Source organism: Rhipicephalus sanguineus, chromosome 11, assembly GCF_013339695.2.
Source record: "Rhipicephalus sanguineus isolate Rsan-2018 chromosome 11, BIME_Rsan_1.4, whole genome shotgun sequence".
Classification (NCBI taxonomy): Eukaryota; Metazoa; Arthropoda; class Arachnida; order Ixodida; family Ixodidae; genus Rhipicephalus; species Rhipicephalus sanguineus.
This window is the reverse complement of record NC_051186.1, coordinates 20,883,308-20,905,373: the sequence shown is the minus strand read 5'-3', so window position 1 is coordinate 20,905,373 and position 22,066 is coordinate 20,883,308. Positions and strand designations below refer to the sequence as shown.

Below are 22,066 nucleotides of genomic sequence, written 5' to 3'. Positions count from 1 at the left end.
CAAGACTGCAGAGGCACATGTGCAGTAAGGACGACCACAAAACGGCTAAGTGTACCACTAGGCACGGTATGCGTTTTGTTTCTTGCACTTTCAATGTTGTTTATTGCATCCCTTTTTTCATGCGGACGTAAATACATCGGCCAGATGGGCAGATGTTTGGACATTAGGCTCGGAGAGCATTTCAGCTCTCTCAAAGGTTCACCATACTCGCATCTCACGATGCATTGTCGGCAGTGCGGTTGTGAACCGCTTTTAACTGACACAACAGTGTTGTACCGTAACCCTGATAAGGTGTCCAGAGAGATCGTGGAAGCTTTTTTGATTCAAAAGAACGATCTCGAGTGTGTCAGCCAGCCTTCCGAGCCTACACCCCTGTGAGTTCTCTTTCCTTAGAGTAAACCTGGCACCTACACTTTCCGCGTGAGAAAAGTCTCTAGTCTGAGCACGCGTACCGTAATCACTCGCGTTGTTTTTAGCTAATATTCACTCCGTTGCCTTTTGCGTGTATAATTTTTGTTGTAAGAGCCGATAAAGATGTTGTGGCGTTATGCTATTTATTGTGGGATAAGATGTACATTCTTGGGTGACGATGTGGTGTTTTGATCTTTGCTGGTTGATAAATAGGCGTGGATTCTGAGAATAAATTTTAGATTGAAGTTAGCGCTCATCTCGTGTTTATGTTCCTGGCTTGTGCCTACGTATTTTTTGTGCTACCTGCTCTATGATGCATTCTTACAAACTCGCCCAGATTTCTATTCTCGTAAGACTGTAGTGTGTTTATATCATTTTTAGAGCAAAGGCTCCACTACTACATGTCTCACAGGGTCATTCATCGCATCGCCATGACCTTGAGCCACCGTGGTCTAGTGGTTATGACGCTCGACTGCTGACCCAAAGGTCGCGGGATCCAGAAGCGTAGCCAGAAATTTTTTTCGGGGGTGGGGGGTTCAACCATCCTTTTTTTATGTTCGTGCGTGCGTGTATATATACACATGCAAAATCGAACCCCCCCCCCCCCCCCCCGGGCACGCCCCTGGCGGGATCAAATTTCGGCCGCGGCGGCTGCATTTTCGACGGAGGCAAAAGATGTTTGAGGCCTGTGTATACTTAGATTTAGGTGCACGTTAAAAAATCCCAGATGGTCGAAATTTCCAGAGCCCTCCACTACGGCGTCTCTCATAATCATATCGTGGTTTTGGGACGTTAAATCCCAGATATTATTATTACCTTGAGCCACCGGAGCACAAGCTCAACCCAAGGTGTGCCCAGCCGGTCTTGGCAAAATAAGAGCCGCATCGACTCTCAAACACTACACCTGCTGCTCTTACTTCCATGCGTCTCTCTCATTCCAAGTCGCGCCATGTGATGTGCTGCAGAGAGGTGTCGCAACTGAGGTACCACTTCAAGTAGAAAACAGCGCTACGAGACGGGACAAAGAAAGGGCACAAACACGGCGCTGACTATCAACCAAATGTGCTTTATTCCACCAGTCCGCATATTTATACTCCACCATGACTAAAGAAAGCATAACAAAAAAGCAGAAAAAGCCCGGTCAGCCTGCGCAAAGACAAGAAATCCTTAACTCGACAGAAGTGCTATCTCCTTCGGAAGCAGTGAAATCGAGGGGAGGCTAACACGTGCCTCGCCGCCTTTACAAATGTGATACACTTCAGAAACGAGACGCGCACGTTCGTCATAGTACTTTGATATGAAACTCGAATCTTTAAAAGCCATTTTTTAAAGATTCGAGTTTCATATCAAAGTAGTATGACGAACGTGCGCGTCTCGTTTCTGAAGCGTATCACATTTGTAAAGGCGGCGAGGCACGTGTTAGCCTCCCCTCGATTTCACTGCTTCCGAAGAAGATAGCATTTCTGTCGAGTTAAGGATTTGTCATTGCGCAGGCTGACCGGGTTTTTTCTGCTTTTTTGTTATGCATTCTTTAGTCATGGTGGAGTATAAATATGCGGACTGGTGGAATAAAGCACATTTGGTTGATAGTCAGCGCCGTGTTTGTGCCCTTTCTTTGTCCCGTCTCGTAGCGCTGTTTTCTACTCTAAGTCATGCACCAACCGGCCCAAATTCGTACCCTACTGAGGTACCACACAACTAGGTGTAGCCTGCTTTGGCAGCGCTTGGTTGCACAGTCTCGCCATGACTGGCATGTCGGCTGGGCCATCTGTGCCTGTGCTTCAGTGCAAGCAACAGGCTGAATCCAGTCATCCAGTAGATGTAGCTAGACGGCAGGCTGTGAACAGTGCTGGGCAGTATCTTGTATCTGGTATCGCAATACGTCTAGCAAGACGAGTATCTGTATGTGTATTTCCGATACATGAAATAATATATTGTTAAGATAAAAGGTACTGCGATCGCAACGCTACCGTGTGAAACGATAAACGTTGGTTGAATTCCGCTTAAGCCGATACATCTGCCACTAAGCCACCTGAATAAAACCACAGGTAGTGGCATTATTTTATCTTTCCCCCAGAGTCCTCCAGCGAGGGAAGGCAATGAGGTCTGCGCATCCTTATTGGCGAAGCAGAGTCACATGGTAGTGCTCAGCACGATCTCGACAAAAACAAGTGCGCGAACGTCTACGCGCAGTCGACCTTTGTTTTCTCTATATTTTCTTTCTTTTTAGTTCTGTCGGTATTATGACACTTCTTCGTAAACACTGTACTGTTCTGCGTACTGCAATGCGTGTGGAGTCTTTCAGGCTTCGTTACGCACTTTGAAGAATGCAAGAATGGGGTTGCTTTGCGTCTCGTGGCTATCACACAGCTAGCAGCGATCTGAAAAATCTTGTGGATGTAAGTTTGACTTGCATATGATAAGATTGACTTATATGCAAAAGAGTCTAACATTCGTCACACCACCGGCGTCAGTGCTAGATGCAATGGAAGAAGCACTTACTTAACAGAAGGTATCTTGGCGTCAGAGTTGTATGTAACGCGTTACAATAACCAATTACTTGTAATCAATTACATTTTCTTGTAATTTTGTAATACATAAAATCGATTACCTTTTTTAAAACTAACGCTCTGGGTGATGCAATTAGATCTTCTTGTAATTGATTACCGGTAATCAATTCCTTTTTTTTTTCAAAATCAAGTTGTACAGAGTCCTCTACGACAGTTCACGTCTTGAAAAATATGCAACTGCTCTGTAGGGATCCCGGTCCTGTCAGAGTAGGTTCCCTACAGAGCCTTCTTTTTTCCCCCTTTCTTTGGCCTTACCTGCAACGCCTTACCCGAGCGCCAGCAACAGTGAAGCGCGACACTTCATAGAGGACATGGACAACAGCATCAAAGCACTGCGCTAGCTCGGGCGCAAGGTGTTCCTACGCTATAGTACTAACCTTCCCTTCAGCTCATGCATTGAGAGAGTGTTCAGTGCAGCAGCTAACCTCTTAACGAGGAAACATGGAAGAATCAGCGATGACAACTTTGAAAAACAACTCTTGAAAGTTAACAACGTGCAACACTATATAACAGAAGCCACAGTAAACCTCCCAGCCTTCACGCAAGCCTCGAGCCTTCCCTCTACCATGGAAGCCACAGTAGCTCATTGCAGTTTGAGTAGACTTGCGTTATTGCATTAAAGCAATAAAGTTTTGCAGGAAAGTAATGCCAAAGTAATCGATTACATTTCTGTAATTGACCACTGTAATCCATTACATTTTAAAGGATGTAATTGCAATTGGTTACTTACATTCTTGTAACGTGTCTGCTTGGCATACAAATCCTTGTTCTTCCTGCTAGATTATTCAAGATCTATTAATCATAATTTCATTGCTAGCACATGTGCTCTTTTTGCTGTCCTCCATTTGCATCCCATGCATTACCTAGGCCTCAATATAGTTTTCCCCCCCTCTGTTTACTGCAATATGTCTTGATAACGTGCTGCTAAAATACGTTCTCTTCTTTATTCTTAATTTTTTTAACTGTCTGCGTCATTCCTACTATTTAGATATCTGCATTTCATTTGAGTTTACTGTTATGTCAAGGCAATGTTGAGGACAAAGGTAAAATAATCTGGGCGTGCCTAGAGTATACAGTAACAAAATGTCTGCTTATGACTTAGTAAAATTGTGAAACTGAGTTTACATTATAACAATAGAAATTATAAGAAGACATGTTTGGAAGGGGATTTGATAAACATAATACCAAGCACTCCGTTTTTCTCGTGAGCGTCCCACGAGTCGTTTTATGCTATTTTCCATTGCACTGAGTTTTCCTATTGTCTGACTTTAACATCTAAGTTGACACGAAACGGTAATAAGCTTATGGACAAGGTAAGACTCGACGGCAGTATTTGCATCATCGTGCAGAGGCTTCTTATTCACGTTCTTGCAAGTAGATGGCAACCCACTAGCTGGTCGGCAAGTAGAGCGGCGACACCCATCAGTTACAAAAGTGTCAAGCAAAATCCACTGACTGCAGCGCATAAAGAGCTGTCATGTTAAGCAGCCAAACAAATCCCAATAAGTAGCTTACGAATGAAACTAATATATACCTTGAGCGACAATAAAGTTCTTCCAAAAAAGCAAGTTCTTGCATCCATCCATTGAGTGAGAAAGAGATATATCTTGGGATACAAACAGATATTTTGTTGAAATTATACAAAGCTGCTCGCAGTAAAGAAATACATATTACAGTAAACATTTCCATACATAAGCGTTTGCTGCTTCATTATATCGATCTATAATAGCAAATTTGCAAATGTGTCCCAAGTATCCTAATTGGGAAGTATCGTATCAGATACAATAATTCCGGAAGTATCTGGTACCTGTATCTCAAGTACTTCTTGCCCAAGTCTCTTGTATCGTATCGTGATACAATATCAAAGTATTTTTGCCCAGTCCTGGCTGTGAAATCTCGAGCAAAGGCAAAGTTGCCTGTTGAAACAATGGAGCAAAAGGTTGTTATAGAGGAGCTTACCAAGCATGGCAGCGTGCCAAGATCAAGGCTACTGCAGCTGCCGCCTGTGTGCATAGTCTTTGCAAATCCAACCAAAACACCTTTCGCTTGTGATACGTAGGCTTACAAAAGTTGAACCTCGACCAATCTTTTGTCGATGCATTCGGCTTATCGGGATTAACTATTTTAAATAGTATGTTTTCCTGAATAAAATAAAATTAGTGCGCCGTCCTGTATTTTTCTTTTTTTTTTGTCATTTTTCTCACGCCTTTGTCATGAGCCAAAACCAACTCGGCCAACTTTCTGTTGTGTTAAGGGTAACTACCTTTCAAACATTTCTTGCAATGTTCACAAAACAATGCAATGTAGAAACTGGAGGGCAATAATTGTAATGCAGCGAATCTGACGTCAGAATATTAGGTGAAGGTGGCAAATATAGAAGTACATAAAGAATAAAACAGCACTTAAGACGGGATGAGATGAAGACACACACACGGCGCTTCATCTCATACCGTCTCAAGCGCTGTTTTATGCTTCATCTACTATGCACCAACCAGCTCAATCAAGCACACTGCTCAAATATAGAAGTAAAGATTTGGACAATAACACATCCACAGTGGGTAGCCATCACTATGCTGGGTGTCTTTTTGGACGATATAGATCTTCATAAAAATGCTATGATGGTAAGGCATCTGTCATCTTTGAAGCCCGTACCTTGACTGCTGAAGTTTTCATGAAAACAGTGCTTAACAAAAACATTTCAACATTTTTGTTATCAACTTGACGGCAGTTGTTTATTTGGAAAAACTGTAGGGCAACACAATTGATGGCATACATTTTTAGAAATAATTTTAAAAACATTGATCAATCAATTTCAAGGTCCCAATCCAGACAATACTGGCACTGTGGGGGCACATTCATCGGATTGAAATGCTCTTATGATGAAGAAGCGACCAAATCTCAATGACATATGCATGTGGACAGCTTATCTGTATCAATAGGTGCCCCTTGAGCCCATCGCACTCTTTGCAAGAAAATCCTTGGAGCTGTTTTGACAAGCGGTCTTCTTCAAGGCTGCAACCATCTTCCCCGCAACTTCTGCCTTATTTGTCTGCCAGAAAGTGTCACGATGGCCGCCCAGAGTTTACAGTGGGCAAAAAATGGAAATTGCGATTTTCTTGCGTACAGCATGAAAAAGATATGTATCAAAGGCAAAGGCAGAGCCGGTGAGATGCCACTTTCTGCACTAACATGCTGCCATGACGTGCCTATATTCAAATTTCGTCTCTCATAGCCGCTGGGCCATTCCAGATTGACATAACACAGCAGCCACCTTTCGTGCGCTCCCAACATGCTTAAGGCCTTGAAATTTGATAATGAATACTTCAAATTACAAGCGACTTCTTGGGTTTGTAAAAAATGGGCACGCCACATATTGTGATGCCCTTTCCTTAAAGACACTAAAGGCAAATAATAAGTGATGTGAATTGTTGAAATAGCATTCCAGACACCTAGTAGTGCTTGTTTTGTGCCAAGAAAATGCTTAGTTTGGAAGAAGATTGCGTTTTACTGGTTCACATACCGTTAGCGCAATTCAAACTGGCCCCCTATGAGAATGACCTTCTGACGTAGCCTTGCTCGCCCTTTACTTGTTTTACTATCTGACAGCCGGCACAACGGAGCAAGGGGCTTTAGCGGATTAGTTCTTTTCTGCATGAATGAGACTGAAGTGCACGAGTTGCATATTATTCTAACTAGTAATGCACTTTTTTGTCAAGGGTAGTTTGAATACTTGCGATTAATTGTGCTGAGGCACTACTCCATTATCGGGCTTGTTCCAGAGTGTCCCACTGGTGGCACACATTGTATCCTACATTTACCTTAGTTTCTTGATTACTAGAGCGCTGCTGTGTATATTATTGACATTTTAGATTTTCTTGAGCACTGACCTTTCACTCACACATGAATTGTTATTTGTCTTTAGTGTCCCTTTAAAGGGACTGACAACTGATTTTTCTCGGTCCAGTTTTCTGCGGTGCAATGGAAAGCTCCCCCTTTGTAGTGGTTAAACCTGCAGCGGTTGACTCCAAAAGCATGTGGATATTTTATAAGCAGCATTTTTCAATCTGAGAAGCCACTAAAAAAAGTTGGAGAAGCTTGCACTAAGCCGTGCAAGGCAGGTCGCGGGATCGAATCCCGGCCGCGGCAGCTGCATATTCAATGGAGGCGAGAATGTTTGAGCCCCGTGTACTTAGATTTAGGTGGCACATACTAATTTCTGTGTCACATACCCATTTATCATGATGATAGTTTTTGCCTTCATTTTTAGTGGACCAGTGGTAAGTAGTGGGATTTAGCCAATTTCTGTTGCACATTTGTTGGGCTAACTGTAACTTTCTCCCTCTTTAGCAGACCAGCGGTGAGTAGTGGGATTTACCCAATTTCTGTGGCACATGCCCATTTATGATGATGATAGTTTTTTGGTTCGTCGGACAAGAAACGATTTGCTAAACAACTTCGCTGTTAAAAGTTAGTCTTTCCTTGAGCAACGCTGAGAATTGATAGTGATGCCGATAGCCCCCCTCGAAAGCTGTTCGTTAAGCTCAACGTTCTACTTTCACAGCAGTGAGTGCAACTGAGGTTAACCAGCTTCATTTTGATATTTTCAGCCACTTTTGAATACTTTTGTCGCCAGGTGCCGCTAGTCCCTCAGCTATCAACTTTCATGCTGCCACTCGTCAACATCTACAACAACTACAAATTTTAAGTTTGGAAAGATTACAATTAAAGAAGAATGTTTAGACACAAATACAGAAAACATTAGCCGTGAACACCAGCAAAAGAAATATTACGTGATCACACTCTTATGTACCTTCGCTTTTTTTCGGCGCCCCAAAAGTTATTTTTCCCAACTTTAGTGAAGAAATAAAAAAATTACAGCATATCCACGGGTGAATGATGAAGAGCTTGGGCGAAGCTCCTGAAGCAATCATGGTTACACTGTGAAATGTTGAGTGGTTTCGCCCAGCAGTAATCAAAGCGATACGCCGCTTTGATCACTGCACACCATCTAGCGTGCAGGGTGCCGCTGCTTTTTTTTCTTTTTTTCTCTTTGTTTTCCTTTTTTTTTTCTTCTTTTTTTTTTGGCACACATATTGCACACATCTCTATGGGACAGCGCCATCTAGTATATCGTCACTCAACTGCGGTTTGCATGCATCTCTATGGGACAGCGCCATCTATTGAATGATCCGGGAGATGCGATGGCGGGGGCACGCCGCATGGAGCGACGACCGACCAGGTGATGATATAAGGAGCTTCGCCCCTAAAATATAAATCCACATGTAATGAGAAAAACGGGGCCCGTTTTAGCCAATACGATAGACAATTTTTCCATTCGTGGGGTTATCTCAATTCATGTTCTGAGCGGTTGTCTGTCCCTGTAAGTTCATAATAAATCAACAAGCTTTTGTTACTCAGCCTTCAACGGAGAGTTGTTGGGTGCCTCACTGTCATGGAACTTTTGTAATAAAAATCTGTATAGTCTAAAAAAGAACACCACCCAGTAGATGCCAGCTTTGGAAGCCAACCGCCAATACTAGAGCAGGACATCACCTTGTCTGGCAACATAGGAAATGCACTCCTTTTGGACATGCGTGTCTGTTGCAAGAGTCCTGATTTCTGGTGTCGTCGCATACACAGCAGAGTAGAGGAATAGAGGAATCAGCTGCACTATGCCATAATACCTGCAATGGCACAAAAATATGGTTAAATATGTACAAAAATATGTGCAAACATGTACCACAATGCATTAATGCACAGTCACTGTGGAAGTATTCTGAACGGCATTAATGTTCTCTGCAACTAGACAACTGCAGTGTGTTACTTCTGAAAAATTCCACTACATCTGTAACGCTTCCTTGCTCTGTGGCAGAGGAATTAAATTCCACTGGTCGACTTGGGTGTACCTGCAGCACACTGAGCCGAATGTCAGCAGAATTCCATCAATGCTTAGAATAACAGAGAGCTGAGCTAGTTGGTAAGTATTCATTCTAAAAGACTGGGCGTGCAAACACGGACACAGGAAAGAAGACGCCACAAACACCGACTAGCAACTGCAAAGGCGCACAACAGTGGAAGAGAAAGAAGACACGAAAACCTATCAATCTGTGGCGGATTGACAGGTTTGCCTGTGCGTAGATAAGTTTTCGCGCCTTTCTCCGCTGTTGTGCACCTTTGCAGTTGCTAGTAGGTGTTTGTGGTGTCTTGACTTCTTTCTTGTGTCCGTGTTTGCACGCCCAGTCTTTTAGAATCCATCAATGCACGGCCATATTTTCTGGATTGGCTAGACACCTTGGCTCTTTTATGAGCCACTGTAGGATACAGCTGTGCAACTTCCTGAAATGGCTTCATTTCACCCTCCCAGTACTGTCGAATTGATTCTCCCTTTGAGCAATGGTGACAGTTCCCCAGAAAGTAGCAGCAGTTTCAGAAATGGTCCTGGCGTTGCCTTGCACACACATATCAATAGGGGATATATACAGCGCCATCACAACCTCAATCCGCCATGTTTTGTTGGGTGCCAAAATGAAACAAGTCGCATATTACAGCCTTTCAGGTGTTAGCTTCTGGTTTTTTATTTTCATTCTCACGATGACTTTCCAATGCTTCGTGTGCTGTTCAGGCAACGAGGGAGCCCTCACAATGCCAGAGACAAGGTAACACTATTTTTAATCGAATTTATCAGTTACCTGAATGAAGAAAAAGAATGTACCGACGCAAACTTGTTTCATCGACAAGATCAGCACTGTGCTTTGGTTTGGAAATGATCGGCACGAGCAAAAGTGCTCTTCAACCTCAGTTCTTATTTCTCCGTGCAATTTAGTTGCTCGCCTGCAACGTAAGCTAGACTTGCAGAACAATATATTACAATATATGCATTTTAAAAAAGATGGCCGGTGTCGCACAGACTTACACAACAATATATTATGATATATGCATTTTAAAAAAGACTGCCGACGTCGCACATGCGTGAGAGAGAGCATGATTGATCAACATTAACGTTGCAGATCAACAAAAGCAATGATTTACGTATATAAACGAGTGCAGGCAGTGCCACAGACGCTGCTGCGCGCATCCATAGTAAATCACTGCCGCCACACGAGACTCGATCGGCGCGAAGATTCCAACAGGCATCTCTTCTTTGCAAGCTTCCCAAGGCATTGTGCGCGTCTGCCCTTCACTTATTGCACCCCTTTCATTCTTTTTTGCTTTCTTCGGTTTGCTGTGAACACGGAGTGAAGAGTTACAGAGCCGTACAGTAGATGGAGCTGTTTTTTGGTAGATCATCGCACTCATCTTTCCACTGATCACAAGCCCTTGCATGCTGTTCACAATAGCGTGCGGTTTGGCACGCATCCATGGCATGTGAAAGCTAAGAGCGCAATATTTTAAAAATATATGTCAATGAACACACACGTATAGCGTTCAAGAAAACCAGAATGACAATACTAAATCCCCGCGACATATTGCAACCACAAAACATTATAAGCAACCAGTGTGCAGTAAAGAACAGTACTCGGGTCACTGTCTTTGTATACAGCTGAAATGCGTGATCAGTATTTTTGTTTGGTTTGCGGTGCACCGCTCATGCACATGTCCATGCCTTGTTTATTTCGAAAAAACTACGACACATGCTACTGTGGAGGGTGTAGAGATACTTGTGGCTAAAGAAATTAGCCGAGGAAAGCAGCACAGCGTTGCACAGGCCACGCAAAAACAATGTGGTGTCGATATCTGACGAGTGTTTATGAAGCATGTATAAAATCGCAGTGGGAAATACGATAGAGATGTATTGCATTGCACGGTTATCTTAGATGTTTGACAGTCAGAGCTCTTCTGCAACGAACACTTTTCTTGAATGTCTACCTCAGATCGGAAGTGCACGACACTACAGAACAGCTGTTCGGCTTTGCGAAGCGGTGCGCCTCTTGCAGCTGCCGTCCGGATGACTTTTTAAGTGCTCAGAGCTCCGATATTGAGTTCTCGTCGATTTGTGGCAGCGCAGTGAGGTCTGCTGACCGTTCGGCGTGGGATGACGAAAGAAATAACCGCATTTTCTTGGTCTGAAAGCTTCACCAATGACTGCGGCTCAGCCTCTTCGTGGCCCCTCCTTATGGAGACTAGCAGACGATTCCGCGACGGCGCCCAACAGAAAATAGCGGACATACCCAGTGTTGCTGGAGCACCAAGCATTATGAATATCCTCTGTTATGTTATAGGCCACATGTACATTCGAACTCGCTTATAACAATATTAAAGTGTCATAAAAATTATATTGTTACGGCCAATATTGTTGTAACCCTGTTGCACAAAAAAAAAAGGAAAAGAGGAGGATGTAGTACTGCTGTTACTACAGTAGAACCCCGCTGATACGTTTTTGAAGGGACCGTAGGAAATAAACGTAAGAGACGGGAAACGTAAGAGCCGAAAAACAGGAAAAACGGCAAAATATTTAGTGGTACAAAATTTTATTTCAATTCTTACGAGCAGCACGAAAATTGGCGCGCTCAGCCGCGATCTAGTCGATGGATAGAAACGCGGAGCTTAGGACGGCCTCATCCACAGAAATGTAATCAACGTATGTGATTTTTTTAACACCAACAGCTCTAGGCATGAAAGAACTAAGCAAACGCAATCACGACCGGCGCGGCGAGTCCGACCGCGAACCGCACGCACGACCATGCGAGCTCCAACCAGCTCGAACTCCTCCCGTTCTCCGACAAATAACGATGATGATGAGTCTACGCCAACGCGATGGCAGAAGTGAATGCCAATCTCGAAGGCCTTGCTTTCGCAAGCAATTACGTCATACACGCCATGTTTGTGCAATGCAAATCTCAGAGGCTATGCTTTTGTCAATAGTAAATGCCAATCTCGAAGGCCTTGCTTTCGCGAGCAGTTACGTCATAGACGCCATCTTTGCAATTTGAATCTCGAAGGCCATGCTTTTGTTTGCATCAATTGAAAGATTCTGTTGCTTGCGCCTCTCATGCGGCTAATATTACGGTCAAACGAGGCCAAGCTGCGTGAAAATGCACCATGGCCGCTCTCTTTGGTAGTCACTCGGTCGGCTCCGGGCGCACTTCGCGACGTATCATACGGGAACGGTCCGACAGTTACGACGTAACAGCGGGGTTCCCAATACATTGTATCCTATGGGAGCTATGCCGGGACCGGCGGAAAACGACGTAACAGCCGGGAAAACGCAGCAGTGAGGAACGTAACAGCGGGGTTCTACTGTATAATGGCAATGCAGCCAGAGCCTTTCTTTTCTTCTTTCTTACTGCGGATTGTCTTGGCTTGTTCAACTCCCTCCCTTCATGTGCAACACCAGACGCACATCTTTGCCTACTGTGCTTCATTAGAGATTCGTTATAGCGGAAAATGCTTGCATTTGCATTAATGTGTTATACACACTGAATCTTTGCAAAACACTATTTAAAGGGACACTAAAGCCAAATAACAATTTCTGTCAGAGTGAAAGGTGAATGTTTGAGAACGCCTAAAACGTCAGTATTATCAACAGCAGTGCTCTACTAATTGAGAAATTAAGGTAAATGTAGGACACGATATGCGCCACCAGTGGGACATTTTGGAATGAGCCCGAAGACGTCAAGAGTCCTGCGTATGATTAATTCATAGTACTCGAACTACTTATATTTAAAAAATATTCCGCACATTACAAGACGTAATAAAATGCTGCTTGTGCGTTTCTGTTTTGTGGTGTCATGGTCTTTCGGTTTCGGTTTCTTGCACAGTAATTCCGCCCTCAGGTGGTGCTGTACCAATGTGTATATTCAGACACCATGTTGGAAATAAAGAGTTCCGCTTGGGTCTCGGCTGCTACTCTTTTCTTCTAGCTGGCTGGCGCTCCGGGCACCGGGCCTTTTGTTCCTCATCGGCGTCAGCGTCCCATACAGCCGCGTCGACACATGTTCCATTCATGAAAAAAAGAACTTGGCGTTACCAAGGAGAACGGCGCGGGTGGTTTAAAAGTTCCGTTTTTGTCAGGCTGCTCTCCGCTCGCACGGTCGTGTCTCAGTGGTGGTTTTGTTATTGCGTAATGTTGCGCGTGCTTTGCACGCTCATGAAATTCACTCTAACGGAAAGTTCGTCAAAATGCCGCGTCCCTGTTATGTTGCCAGGTGCCTGAATGGTGTGTGCCGCTTGAGCAACAGCAGCTGCCGCAAAGAAATCGACGTGACTTTCCAATGGGTGCTGCAAATAAACCCCTACGCCGAAGTGGCCAAGTGCCATGCCTCTGCGACAGTGTGCTAAACAACCAAGAAATCTGCATGTGTGCTCGCTGCACTTTTGTGCAGAGGATTACGAGATCAACCGCAACTTGGCCAAGGCTTGAAATGTGCCCTTCAGTGCAGAAACCGCAGCATCGGCTGCAGGGCAGTTAAGGCGGGCAACATTGGGCAAGGCAAACGCTGCATCAAGAGGCCCTTTCCAGGCGGGTGACTTGAAGTGCGCTAACGTTGTGCCAACCACTAATACGTGATTCTCTTTAAAAAAATAAGCATTTCCTTGCCACGAAACAAGCACTACGAGGTTTCTGGAACGCTGCTTCAGCAATCAACGTCGACTGAACATTTGCCTTTAGTGTCCCTTTAAGAGAGTTTTAGTACAGCATGAAACAATGATGCACTGCAAAGTGCGAAAATATCGCCATGCCGTTTGGGTACTAGCAGTCAAAGCAGCAAGCTGAGCGATTCAAGAACAAAACACAGTAGTGGTCCAGCCAATTCAGGATTTGCAGCAATTTTCAGAGCAGGGAAAACTCTGTTTTGGAGCACATTCAGAGCAGAAGGAACTGTGTTTTATAGAAATTTGGAGCAGAATAAAATGTGTTTTGGAGCATGTATGGAGCATACAAAATGATGTTTGGCAATACTTCGGGCAGTACGAGATCATGTCTGTGATATTTTGGTGCATATTCCTATTCGTGCGCTAATAGTAAATGCTGTTATGGTGATGATATATGTTGTTTATTGGCGCAAGGGCCATTTGATGGCCAAAGAGCGCCAGGACATGATAATGAATGTGAACGATGGTTATGTTAAGTGGCTGTATATGGGCCTAAAATTCCGTGCGCTAAATGAGGGTAAAACATAGAAGTATTACAGCATAGACCGCTTATAACCAGGGTGTCGGAACGGAATGAAAACCAAAACGAAAAACGATAAAAAACGATATTTTTGACCGGAACGAAAACGTAACCGAAACGTTATCTATTATTTCGTTCCGGAGTGAAACCGAAATTTTTTCAATCGTTTTTCGGTTTAAGAGAAAACTTGGCAATCCGGAACAACTGAGGTCATGCAACGTGAGCAATTATGCATATCTCAGGGTACAGTATTCGCGCGTACCTCAGGCAAGAATTCCAAAGCAATGTTCAAATTGTGCGAAAAACGAGAATAGTGGCAACCAGAGATCTTTATATTAACGCAAGTGGACTTTTGCGCACCTGTCACGCAGGCCAGCGTGGAGAGGGCATTGTGGGCGCTGAAGTTTGTTACAGCGAAAGCTGCTATGAGATCGCAACAGCCGATTTCGGCGCCATAGTTGCCCGCCGCCGCTGGTGTCCGTAACCGCTATCGCGCGAAATAAGAAAAATTTAAATGAGAAACAAATTTCTAGGATCGGATAGGATCATAACCCGCGCCCTCTGCCTGGCAGTCGAGTATTCCACCACAGTGCCACGCTTGTGCGTGTAACTCCTTCGCAAAAATACTATATACAGGCGTCATTTGTCGGGCAAGGATTCGTGTTAACATATGTAATATAGCGTAGAAGAAGAGTAAAATAACAACCTGGCGTCACACAATGCGAATTGTGCAACGTGTCTGTTGTTGTATGCTTCCAACCGGTTACAAAGGTCTCAGCCATAATTCTTCATCGTCATCAGTCACAGCACAAAGTGCACATAACGCCTTACAGATGTGTAGCGTGTACCATGATTCTCCGAAGATTTACGAAAAATGGAATTGTGGGTGCTTCGCTACTTAAGAAAAATTACGATGATTTATGGCGTAGTGGGTACCTTGCATATGTGCTTGCATTAGTTGCCACAAGAGAGTCTACAACGGGCCATAGGTCGGCAAACTCGCTTATGAGTCGACTCACTCAGACTCACTCGGACTCAGGTGAGGCTGTGAGTCTGAGTTTGACTGAGTCCGGATGAATAATATTTTGGTGAGTTTGAGTCGGAGTGAGTCAGGTTGAAGAAAATTTTAGTGAGTGTGAGTCCGAGTGAGTCCAGTTGAGGAAAATATTGGTGAGACTGAGTCCGAGTGAGCTCGAAGCGCAAAATATACTTTTTGGGTGAGTCCGAGTGAGCTCCACCTCTTGTTGCTGACTTATGGTCCTATCTACTCATCTTCATCATTACTATAAGCCTTATATCGGCTTACGTTTATACTCAAGTCTATACACACATATCTCAGCAGACTAGCATTCATGCCCTACCTCAATATTCATTGACCAGAGGTGCGAGTTAGGGGAAGGGGTGCCATGACATCCCCCTGCCAACTCTCATGGGAAGTTCTTGATAAAAATATCTCGTGTGAGTCGCGTATTTCATAAAAATGTCCTTACTTGACCAATATATGATAATTACGATATATCATTTATGATGACAACTCGTATTTGAAATGGCATATCGTAGAGCACTGATTATGTAAGATACTTGCGTTTAAGACGATTGACACCATGATCGGAAAAGCTAATATTATGCCAGCGGACTCATGAGTCCGACTCCCTTAGGCTCACTCAGACTCAGGTGAAACCGTGAGTCTGAGTGAGTCCGTCGGAGTAATATGTTGGTGAGTTTGAGTCTGAGTGAGTCCGGCTGAGAAAAAAGTTAATGAGTCTGAGTCCGAGTGAGTCCGGTTGAGGAAAGTTTTGGTGAGTCTGAGTCCGAGTGAGCACTGAGCAAAATATATTTCTTGAGTGAGTCTGAGTGAGCTCCAGTTTTTTTGCCGGCCTATGCAACGGGCTCTAGAAAGGCCACTCATCCAGCTTTTGCTGTGACTGTGCTGCGTGTTCCGCGCCGGCCTGGCGATTTTGTATCAGAACAGCAGTCTCGCACATCATGGAGTACACTAAATGACGTGCTGCTTCTGAGATCGTGCTCACTCCCTTGACGCAAAGCATTGAGCCCGCTAAAAAAATCGTAATTGACTTTTGAGAAAATAAATACTCTGACTTTGAAGGATATAGTGGTTTGTGCTAGTTGGTAGAAATCGGTGGTACAGTTACTTCCGCTCCTCTGAAGAACGTGTTTTACCCCTGTCCCACTTTCTTAAGAGGAGGGCAAGTAACTAAGTCCAATGTTCTTTATGATTATCTTAACTTCAAATTTTTGCATAAAAAGAACGTTACGAACCGTTACGGAACTTTTTTTTTTTCGTTCTGGAACAGAAACGGAACGGAACTTTTTGTGGTGGAACGAAACTAAAACCGAAACGAAAAACATTTCGTTCCGACACCCTGCTTATAACATAATTCGCCGGTGTCTCGCCGGTGTCGCGAATATCCGCACTATAACCAAAACAACATTTTTGAAAGGTTGCACGTGTGCAAAACATGACCAACAGGCAAGCGCGCGATTCCGACTATCGAGGCATGCGACTGGGACGTAAGTGTGCATCTGCTTACATTTGAAAATGTTGAATGGTTAGCATCTGCGGACCTGCGGTGCCGACATAACGAACGCGGAAAAAATGCGCTGTCACGGGAAGTCGCCGCGGTAACACACTGCGCGTGCGCGATGTTGAAAACGGTGGCGACCACAAACCACCACTCGAGTACTCGAGTGTTTCACACGCACGCATGTAAGTCACCCCTTCTAAATGCAACAACAGCAAAATGTTTCATTGACTCGGCACCAAACCGCAACTTCTGTAGTCCGCGGCCGCCGACATGGCAGCTAGCGCTCGCGTTGCAACTTTGCATGCCGTCGCGAGGAGCTTGCCCTAGATAACACGGAGAATGTTACTATTGCTTGTGAGAGAAGCGCAACTTGCCAATGAAAGGGATGCTCCTCTGTGACAGTCTGCGGTTTTGCACTTTATGACATTTTTTGCTGTTTATATTTGAATGTGTTTAGCTGGTGTCCCGCTTACTACGCAGTGCTGCTGCGCGACTGAACTAATTACGTATTTACTTGATTATCTGGCTACCGAACAGCACTTCGTCTATAGCTTGTGTCCCGCCTACTACGCAGTGCTGTTGCGCGAATAAACTAATTACGTATTTACTTCTTGCTTACCTGGCTACCGAACAGCACTTCTTCCATAGCTTGTGTCCTGCCTACTACGCAGTGCTATTGCGCAACTGAACTAATTACGTATTTACTTCTTTCTTATCTGGCTAGCGAATATCACTCTGTGCCCTGTGTGCATGATTGCGCACCCGTATATTTTTTTTTGTTATTCAGCTCTCTATGATATGTAGGACAATTCATAAGAAATTTAGTCAGAAAACCTACGTGGCTGTCAGCGCTTTAGCTCTATGAAGATCTTTCACACCTACGCGCTTGATTTTATTCCAGTAACAGTGTAAAAAGGAAGCAGTTCAGCACTGAACTTTCTTCGATTCATTACCTGCAGGACAATGATGCAACAAAGGATTGGTTAATTTATGGGACAAAAGTGAGTTGTTTCTTTTTTTTTTCATGCCAATGGTGCTCACTGCCGCCTTCATCAATCTATAGCAAGGCCGCACAAAAGCTCAAGATAACGTAAAAAAAAGAGATAAGGTTCTGCGTGAAATTGCAAGGATATGATTTTTGACCATATGGGTTCTGTAACGCAAACCTAAATCAAAGTGCACCAGTGTTTTAGCACACGTTTCCTCCCAAGTTATAACAGCGCCCGGAAACTTGAGTTTTATCACTTCGGTGTCATTCCATTTTTTTTGTTCTTTTTAGGGGATTATTTAAGTACCGAAGAGGCAGACTTCACTTGTCAAAAATATCACTCTGTAGTAGGACCAGGACCGTACAATAAAAACACATCTTAAGTACAACTAAAGCTTGTCACGTAACTGATAAAAGACAGTCATACAATTATACACCCAGCAACAAGTGTGACACGCAACTGCATGGCTTAAAGCCTTGTTTTTGTTTACCACTGGGTCGCTAAAGCGCTGCATTCACACGATAGCCAATGCTCCTCATGTTTAGGACGACGCCCACTGCACTTTACGATGCGCTTGAACCACAATGCGGCACCCACACTGAAATGATCCTGGCGAAGGCAGGGCACGACAATCACACAGAGCACTCTCGACAACTGCACTCACTGATCTTTTTACAATGCATATACAGCCTAGAAAGGCCAACTGCTTTTGTACATCGTGGTAAGTACACGTACAAGCATTTAAGAGTGCACTAACACAACAGACAAACTGCCCTTTGAAGACGTGCATGACGTACGTGCCTATGCAAACATGCCACGGCTAGCAGACGACGCCGGGAGCCATCCACACTAGGCGCGCTTCAGCCAGTAGCCGCCAGGCGGCGACTTCGCTCGATCTCGGGGCAATATTCACCCCGAGATCGAGCGGGAGAGTTTGGCGATTCTTTCGTCTCACCACTCTCTGCGCCCCACCCCTGCACCGCCCTCTTCTCGTGACGTAAACCCTCTCTCCTCGCCGGCGGCGGTGGGCGGCAACACGCCGCGCCGCATTTACACGATTGCTGAGGAGCGCGTAGGTTGCAAAGCATTTCTGCGAAGCTACATATGGTCTCGCGCGTGCATTCATGGCGACTGCTCCTCGCATTCATGCGTGAATTTGTTACGCGCGATGACCCGTTGTTGCGCGCTTGGCTGCTCAAACATCAGCGCGCAGGGTTTCAGCCGTTTTAGGCATCCCAAGGAAAAGAAGCGACGATGCCTTTGGATTAGAAACACTAGACGCAGCAAATGGACCTCGACCGACTGCTCCGTGTAATGAGAGATACGTACTTGAGTATTTCACTTGAATACTGCTGGTATTGTAAACAGCGTACCATTAACACAGACTTATTATTCGTTGTGCAATGGGGCCCTTTCAGGCGCACAATCTTTAAAAATTATTTTGTCACGCTGAAAAAAGGAGTTTTATGGTTCGCATTTCGAACGCTTGGGCAGATTGAAATTTTGCAGCGATCACGCTATAAGTGTCAAGCCTGATGTGTTGCGTTTACATAAATTATCGCGTGTTCTGAGCACGAGCTTGGGATGTTACCGTGATGTTGTGAGGGGAAGCTTTATTTCGATATGGTGGGTTAGTGCCGCCATGTGTCAGCTGCGGCGCTTATCCGGCATGTGTTGTACGTTATGTGGTCTGCGTTTCTGTGATTGTCAGCCTATGGTGTCATTTACCGCTGTGTTGCCGCTTGTGCACATGCTGCTAGTTTCACGCTTCATTCGCGCATGTAAATTAATCAGCGCCTGTGCTAAGCGAACGTACCTTGCGCTTTTTAGTCATGCAAGTATTGTGCACGATGTCTGTGCTCGTGCAGGCAGCTCTTCTTCTATAGCAAGGGGCCCTCATGTGCTCCTTGAAATTTCGTGATTAGGAAGTATAGAGCGTGAAGAAGTTGAGCAGAAAAATTATTTTCTAAAGCAAACCAACAGGATGTCCACTATCGCAGACTAGCAGAACGATGTATCGTTTTGATTTAACACTCGCGATCGGCCCACCGATTACGGAGGCTGCGCAAAGCGCCGATGTCATCTAATGGCGTTATCAGATGACGTAACCCAGCTGACGGGCGATCACAGAGGCTGTGCAGGACCTGGGGACGAGCAGAAAGCTTGCAACGCCTTTGATCTTGGAGGCAGTAAAAATCATGTGATGACTTCACTAAAACGTCATAGGTGCAATCACGGAGGCTGTGCAAAGCGCCGATGTCATGTGATGACAATATCAGATGACGTAACGTAATCTGACGTCAGCATGACGTCACTGACACGTCACAAATTTGAGCTATCTACGAGGTCCTGGTGACGTCACCATAATTATTTTTTGCCTCACTCGTGTTGGCGCTGAAGCCTCGGGACTCCAGTCAATTCACGCGTTTCATGAGGCATCTAAGGTGTTCGCCCTAAAAGCAATGTTTTGCTTGCATGAACACCCCCATACTGTTGAAAGCGTGAGCATGCAGATCCGATTTCTGACTGTAGTGATCTTGCGCACTTGCCGGTATTCCGCTCCCGAAGCAAATAAAGAAATCAACGTTATATATATAGTACACTCAACAATTCAACTCCAACTTCGGAGCGAGCATCACCGCAGGGTCGCAAAACTTCTCACGAGATCACTGTGCAGAGAAGCGGCAGCTGAACCGTACTAAACATCTTCAGCGTCAGAAATATTACTAAGCGTTGTTATTATTGCACCCAAGCTTCAAAAAAATTAATCAAGAAAACAAACCAAAATAGATGCAAACCCACAGGTCTTCATAGCATGATAAGTCACCGATGATTACGATACTCCCTCCTGCGAATTCTGAGTGCAGCTTTGTGTTGAGGCAATGCCAACTGTGTTTGAAGTTCTGGCTATCCGCATTGGAACATTAGTTACATATTGCCACATGTGCTCGAGTGCTATACGCACACCACCCTGCGCATTGCAGGTGTCACGAACCAAGCGAAACGCTGACATCGACATCCCCATCACGACAAGCAAGACAAGTCACAGCGCACCCGCCAGCCCTGCATGCGCACGAGCTCCGACCGAAGGGCGAGCGCACATGATGGAGGAAGAAAGCGATGTTAGAGGCCAGTGGCTCGTGATATCGACAGACTCCATATTTGCTGTCTTTCGTCCTCGTTCGCTCTATCGGTTACACCGACGATGCAGATCAACGCAGGAACGGGCCTAAGAGCTGTGTTCTAAAAGCACAGCGCGTTGCGTAGAATGTCGTGGACTTGAATCGGCGTAGACAACTCTAGAAGTCAGTTTCGCGATGATTTGGGCGCATATAATTCTTTCCATATTCTTCATTAAAGTTGTATAACAATGTGCTTGCACAATTTCTCTTTCGCAATTTGTTTAGCAGCGCTAGATTTCACGAATGAACAGCGCATACATAACTTCAGCCATGTGCCCGTCGCGTGGAAAAACTACATATGGCGGACGGCGCCGGAGCGGAGGCATGGCGGTGACATGAACGGCGTCATCGCCACACCGCGACGTCACTGCCCCACCCATTTGCCAGACTCTCCCCATATACGGCTCTGCAGCCGCGGAGCCGGTAGCGACATCTTGTGGAGTTTTGTCCAACTACAATAATTTTTTTTTCTGTTTTCTCCGTCGCGTTGCTGTTCTTGTCGCAAAAAAAAAAAGCAATGACAACACTGTAAGTTGCTAATTATCTCACTGCTAATGCTTTACACAGAGTCAGAAAGTGGGTATGTTGCTGCAATGTTATTTTGTAGGTCTCTGGTTAGGCTATGCATAATCAGGTGTCGCCACCAGCATTGTCCGTCTCGTACATGCCTCCGGTAACCCGGCCAGAACTCGTGATGTACGCTGTTTACAAAAAGGCCCGGCTCGATGACATCATCGCTTTTTGCTTCTATTTCTGATTCGGCACTTTTACAACCTTCAAAACTCAATTAAAATACTTTTTAGGCTGTATTTGTGGCTGAGATTGTACAGATGCCACCTATATGCACCCATTAGTGTGATGAAACAGTCAAATTGTGTCCGAATTTTTGTGTCACCACTCCTGTGTCACCACTCCTGCAGTGTGTGACTTCTGTACGGCGTGACTGGTGGCCAATTACCAAGCTGCGGCTTGACAACATGTAATTTATTTTGAGTTTGTCGATCCCACAAGCGCTGACAGTAAGCTCTAAGTGTTCTCCTTAAAAGGGGCTTGAGGTCCATTGCTGGAACTGCTGTGGACGTGTTGGCCGCGTCTGTGTGAACAGATGAGGCAAGCCGGTCAGCCAGTACGTTGTCCTCTATATCGCAGTGGCCTGGCACCCAGCATACCGCGACGTGCTGCTCGGATGCATAAATTCCACACAAGACAGAGCACAGCTTAACAAGCACAGGATTTTTGTGAATTCTAGAGGTTT

General features: G+C 44.8%; 1 protein-coding gene across 3 annotated transcripts in view; it reads right to left on the bottom strand.

Moving 5' to 3' along the window:
• Positions 1-22,066, bottom strand: part of LOC119374067 (GATOR complex protein NPRL2) — an 88,351-nt gene that overhangs the window by 9,668 nt on the left and 56,617 nt on the right. For 2 of the 3 annotated variants that reach the window (XM_037644131.2, XM_037644132.2), the window contains one exon: positions 8,535-8,665. In XM_037644131.2, coding sequence (XP_037500059.1) covers positions 8,535-8,665 — 131 coding nt within the window. Of the gene's footprint in view, positions 1-4,515; positions 4,588-8,534; positions 8,666-22,066 lie in introns of all 3 variants that reach the window. The other variant, XM_037644130.2, reaches the window with a different exon arrangement.